Raw genomic sequence first — 6,139 nt, 5'->3', positions numbered from 1 at the left:
AAATTCTGATTTTTAAAAAAGAAAAACAAAATACCTTGTGTCAAATAAAATACATCTGCAGCCAGATATAGCCTGCAGGCCTATAGTTTTACAACTTCTGAAGAAAAGGATGTTATGACATGATATAATTTGTTTTTCATAATTTGGCTTTTCAGTAGGTCAGTAGTTTATTTCCCCTTACATTTACGAGACACTGCAGAAGCTCTTTCTGAAATATTAGGCAAGAACTGACACTACAACTGAGGTTCACAAACCTGCTACCTGTCACCCCAAGAAGCTGAAGCCACTGCCCCCTACTATGCCTCTGTGCAACTCCAAGCTTTGCCCCTTCAAGAAGGTGCTGGAGCTCAAGAGATAGAAGCCATTCCAGCCCTTCCCACACCATCTCCTCCCCCATCTTAATGCTAAGAAGTGGCCCCCAAATAATCCTGACCCAGCAGAGTATGTATGATGAAAATTCAGCACAGACAGTGACAGTCACGGGTACAGTCCCAGCACGCCCCCTGGACCCCAGCCCCAAAGATCAGGTAATAGGAAGTCACCCACAACAAGCCTGGAGACTTGTGAATACCTTCAGGTGACCCAAACTAACCTCGCCCAGTTCTCCTTAAACTAAACAGGAGAATTTCAGTTCATGGTGTCTTACTTAAATATGACATTGACAAAGAAAACATACTTTGATCTTATATCAAACACTTTTATTCTTAAAGTGAGAAGTTAAGATAGCTATAGGAGAGTGAAACATGTAGAGTAGAAAAAATTATGGGTGCTAACCAAACTTCAAATACTGTCACAGCAGAGTTATTCCAATAGCACTTTTCAGCATGGCAGATCACACGTGTTAAAATTAACTACATTCTCTGAACACCTCGCAATGGACATGCACAAGTGATGGAAGCAAACATTTAGGGACTACTGTCCTTGAGATCTTACAGGATGGATTTATGCACACCTCTAAACAAATATATTACAACACATCCAAAACAATTCACATTCACTTAAAAAATACATTTTGACTTGGTACAAAGACTTGAAACAACAAGACGAATACAGGCAAGAAAAAGAATGCTACTTTTATGTGCAAGGTACTGGATTCTTGAATTGAGAATCAGTGTCAGTCCTCACTTCCAACATCACATCGAAAAAGTGTAGTGGAAACGTAAGTCACCTTCAATATGAAGGATGTGAGTTGTATACACTGACAACACTCTCGAAGACACAACAGTATTGCAGGAGGAATGCCAGTATACAGAGTGGACCTTTTTATGAGGCTAAGCACTCGTGAGTTATCAGATGACCCTTCAGATATTTGGGTTAAGTGACTAGAATATTCTGGTTTAATCAAGGCACTTGCCAAGAGCTACCTTTGACATGACAGAGCCCCTACAAGTTGTTAGCCACTGGTGATGGCATGGTTTTTTGGTTAAGCAGCATTCTCTACTGAGAACCCAAGCATGATGCCTTGATCACAAACAAGGTCACTTATAACATTACAGCTGCAAAACCAGATTTGCCTAAACTTGCCCCAAATCATGGTTTTTGATCAATCATGTCTGAATAGAAAGGCTTCACTTAAAATCTTGATTCTCCAGAGTTATAATTCACCTTTCTTCAACACCACCCAACACCCCTAAAGCGTGTTTGGTTCTTCTCCACAAAAACACATAGACTGGATCTTTTTCTCCCTTCTACAAATTACTTCCCCAGGAGAGAACTGTAGAACCAACTTAAAAACACAAAATAATCTTACATTTCTCACCAACAGTTAAGTATCAGACCTCCCACTCCTTCTCTGACTCGAGCTACAGAGTCCTTTGTGAACACTTTACCAGACGTTCCTCATACCCTTAACACAGCTTTCCTTCACCATCAACTGTCCTTCTTCAACCTTTCCTTGCCCAATGTGAAAGCTAGTGAATTGAGAGGGAAGGAGAAATGGCACTGAAAAGTATTACTTTGATAAAAATGGGATTCCAGGCTATTACTTAATCCTCCACAGCAAAATTGGACAGCATCATCCATATAGACCCCAACACTAAATTCTCCAAGTGGCTACCTTTTTTTGTAGCCAGGTCTCAAAGCTCAAACCTAAACCTACTGAAGGAAAGTAGCGAAGACTTCCTAATATTGAGCATTATATTATAGACCTAGAAGTACATGGGGAATATGACAGGTCCACACCATTTACTAGGTTGCTTAATTCATCGATAAGAGGCCAAGTTCTCCATTCTCCCCCAGCTCTGCCATTCTGGGAAGAACCCACTGGCCAGCCTCGGACTGCCAAAAATTGTTGACTCTAACTCAGTCTTGGGGGGCACCTGGTACAAGGCACAGTTCTGGGATGCCGTCTGTGTCTGAACGCCATCAGGTTTCCATTGCACATGAACAATTCTATAATTCTGACCCTCATTGTTGTCCCAGAAGACCTGCCCGTTAGCCTGGTAAGAAATGCAGAACTCAATTTTTTCCTCAGTTGGAATGACAGAGGGTAAGTCAATGGCAAACGAGAAGGTGTCACTATCTGAGCCACCATACACATTTTTCATGTAGACACAGTCCACATTGGTATAGTTTTTCCAAGTATCAAAAGTAATACGGATCTGGACCTTCTTCTCGAAGCTCACATTTTTTACCTTCACAGTCCCAGTCACTGTTCGCTCTTGAAGAGAGCAGTTCTCCAGACACACAAAATTCTTCTGGAAGTGGCTCCGAAAACTCAAGTAATCGATTGAAGGCTGAGGGAAATCTAAAATCAAGTTTTTCTCCTCATGGAGCTTCAAGCCAGAGGACAGATCATTAAGGTCCAAGAGATCAAACTGGAGATCCCACGCTGGTTCTTCTGGAAGGTCAGAGAAGACATGGATGGCGGTGAGGGAGAGGCCCTTGGAATCTGCAAACACAACCCGTTTCTTGGCCTGGTTGTGTGGACTCTTCCAGTCATTCTGTGATTTGGCTTCCTGTTTTATATGGAGACACGGTTTCAGGGGCTTTAATTTGTTGACAAAATTTCTTCGTTGGAGGTCATCATACGGGCCCAGGAAATTCTTCAGAGGTGGGGAATGAGCCAAGCAGAGCCTCATGGCCACATCCACTGGCATGACTGAACTTGTCAAGGGCCGTGGATCTAAAACCTGGATCATTCTGGAATATAAGAAGAAAGGTAGTTGTCACCTGGATCTAGAATACTCTTCCCCTGCTCCCAAATACACACATACTATTTTGTATTGGCTAAATTATTGCCTGCACAGTAAGTATCAAGGAGGTGCTATCATATATATTTTTTTTAACAGTATTATAATCAGATCTGTGTTCTGTGTTTGATTCTACCATTGACTGGTCACAAGGCCATGGGTTAACTGTTTAAAACACTTGGGGAGTCTCAGATTCCCCAACTGAGACATAAAAGGGTTGGATGGGGTAATCTTTAATGTAGCTTTAAAAACCATTGGTTCTGTTCTGGACCAGTGCTTTTCAAACCTGTCTGGTCACAATGGCCTAAGGAGTTGGTTTTCTTTCTTTTTCTTTAATGCAGAATCCTGGGACTTAGAGTCACTAAGGCAGAACCTTTGGGGTTGGGGACAAGGAGTTACATATGCTCTTAAAGCTTACAGTGATGTTAATGACCAGACAGGTTCTGGAGCCATAAGACTCTGTGCTTCCTCTGGCTGCTTTCCTGATTTTGCTATTGAATTGATTATACAACTCTGAAAAGGTAACACACTTGAAAAAAAAAAGTTCTCATAGAACCGTTTTGAGAGTGAGAAGGCTGAAACGAGTGAGTGAAGTCAGAGAATTATCTCTGCACTTGGATTATCATGCTCTTCCTCATAAGCGACTGAAATGCAACCCAGCAAAGCATGCACTTAAAAACTTCACACAATCTATGTTTCATGTATAAAGACATCTATGAAAAGACACATTTAAGTGGAAAAAGCTGATAACCTGAAAACTGAACTGTTTTTACATATATATATTGTGTGTATATATATGAACATATAAATATCAAAAAAGTTCATAGGAAATGCACCAAAAAGTTAATTATCTCTGGGTGATAGGATTGTAGGTGATCTTTTTTTTGTCTTTGTACTTTTGGGGCATTTTCTAATGTTTGGGCAATAGATATTTATAACTAGAAAGATAATAAAGCTATTTTAAAATTTAAACAAAACTATGCTCAGCAATATTAAATTAAGAAGTGCCCATCAAGTAGGATTTTTTTCCCTGGCCGTTAGCCCTCAGTATGTATTGCCAAGCATATGGGCTTTTCTTCCCTATCCTAGCCTTACAGATAAGAGGTGTATGTATACTGTACATGGCATTTCTTAGTAACTCTTCACAGCAGCTCTAAGCAAGTAGGTCATTATCCCAAAATGGATAGTAAAAGAACCTTCACAGAATTTATTTTATCGGTCCTGGGATTTTTCTGGAAGATCTACAAACTTAGAACAAAAAAAAAAAAAAAAAAGAAAGGGAAAAAAAAAGCTAAAGCTATATTTGTCAGTCTAACAATCCTTAACAGGAAGGATTTTTCGAGAAGTCTGCTAAATGTGTCTGAGGAAGCCATTTAAGATGATTTTGTGGGGAGGTTTGCTTTGTGGGTTTGTTTTGTATTTTTTACTTTTTGCACTTATTGAAAGGCAGTTTTAAAATTTAGCCATTTCCCCGAAATTTTAAATCCTGGCCAAGAGTTCAAAAATCATCCTTTGCTCAAACTCGGCCGCTGAGTTTGCTGTGGCAACCCGTGATAAGAAGAGTGGAGGACGACGAATGAATGCAAATATGGTCCTGTCGTTTTCTCCCCAAGCTAAACTCCCCAACCAGCGACGTCAGAGTGCCATTCCCTCAAACTAGGAGTCCTTGGGGGCCTTTGTGCGGGACCAGGAGATGACAGTCGGAATCCATAAGGGAATCAGAACTAGAGCTGACTCTCCTTGAGACAGTTTCTGGTTTCAGATGCGGGTTACCAAAATCAACTTCGCCTAAGCACCGAGCAAATCTCCACACCTCCCAGGCCTCCCACTGCTCGATTCCACTCAGCAATGATTGAACGTGCCCTCCCGTGGGGTCTGCATTTGCAGAGCGGACAGAAGGGAAGCGCAGCCCAACCTCCCCGCAGCCGCCCGCACCCCTGTGCTCCTGGGCAGGTCTGCAGCGAACCTACCTGGTGCAGCTCATTAGGCAGAGAAGCGGCGTCGGACAGAGAGATCGGCACTGGCTGCCTGTGCAAGTTCGCGCCCCGCTCCCAGCTGTCCCAGCTGGGCAGTAGCTCCAGTGGATTGCGGGTGCGGCTTCCAAGAGGCCCCTTATCTGCTCCTGACCACGTGGCCCGATCCCGCGACCAACCAGCTCCCAGCTGGGGCGCGAGCCCTCTCCGGAGTACGTGACCGCCGTGGTGCTGGACTCCTGCAGGGTGCGCTCCGCCAGGCAGAGTGAGCTCCCGCGGGGGCGGGGGCGGGGTGAGGGCTGGCCCAGGGAGAAAGCCGCAAACCTCCCCCAGGCCGGGCGCCAGCTCAGCCCGGCTGCTGGGAAGGAAATGCCTTGAGAGTCTTGAGGCGTCTGTGCACAGTTCCATCTGAGCACAGAAAGCTGTGGCTCTTTCCCCAGGCTTAGAGTATTTGAAACGTTCATCTTGTTCATTGCTAGGTGCATTCTTGCATCTTCTCCCACACCTCCGCCAGAAGTTGGCTGCATATACTTTGATTAGGGGGAATCCATAAAAGCAGCCCGCGGTAGCCTGAAGGCTGCCAGGAATGAACCATTCTCTAGCAGATGTCGCTAATTAAGCCCACCAGCCCCATAAAGGGAGGTGGCATTTAATGAGAAGGCACTTGGTATTGCGATCTAGTCTTCAGTTTCTCTCCCAGGAAGAGAACCCTAAAGCCAGAAATGAAATGGCCTTTTCGGCTCACATGGCCGGTCAACCACAGAGCCAGTTGGTCAACCCAAATCCCTCGACTCCGTTTGCCGTCCTTCGGCAGCGGTGTGGAAACCAACAGGTTAAAATATCACACTCTTCAGTTTCATGACTCTGCGAGCCAGTTACTTCCACTGAGGTTTTGTTATTTGTTTGGTTTGGGGAGTTTTTAGACCATCAGCTACAACCATAAAATTATATTTCTAAGACGAGGACGAATTCTTT

General features: G+C 43.7%; 1 protein-coding gene across 1 annotated transcript; it reads right to left on the bottom strand.

Annotated features, from left to right (window-relative positions):
* Positions 1 to 676: 676 nt before the first annotated feature.
* PPP1R3C (protein phosphatase 1 regulatory subunit 3C) lies at positions 677 to 5,283 on the bottom strand. The gene is made up of 2 exons (XM_070431887.1): positions 5,162 to 5,283; positions 677 to 3,141 (listed from the first exon to the last, which is right to left on the bottom strand). The coding sequence occupies exons 1-2, from the start codon at positions 5,173 to 5,175 to the stop codon at positions 2,202 to 2,204; spliced, it is 954 nt and encodes a 317-aa protein (XP_070287988.1). The 5' UTR covers positions 5,176 to 5,283; the 3' UTR covers positions 677 to 2,201.
* Between the last annotated feature and the right edge of the window lie 856 nt (positions 5,284 to 6,139).

This window comes from Myotis yumanensis, unplaced genomic scaffold (assembly GCF_028538775.1).
Source record: "Myotis yumanensis isolate MYYU_CA2020_CCGP unplaced genomic scaffold, mMyoYum1.0.hap1 SCAF_13, whole genome shotgun sequence".
NCBI lineage: Eukaryota > Metazoa > Chordata > Mammalia > Chiroptera > Vespertilionidae > Myotis > Myotis yumanensis.
This window is presented reverse-complemented; position numbering and strand designations above follow the sequence as displayed.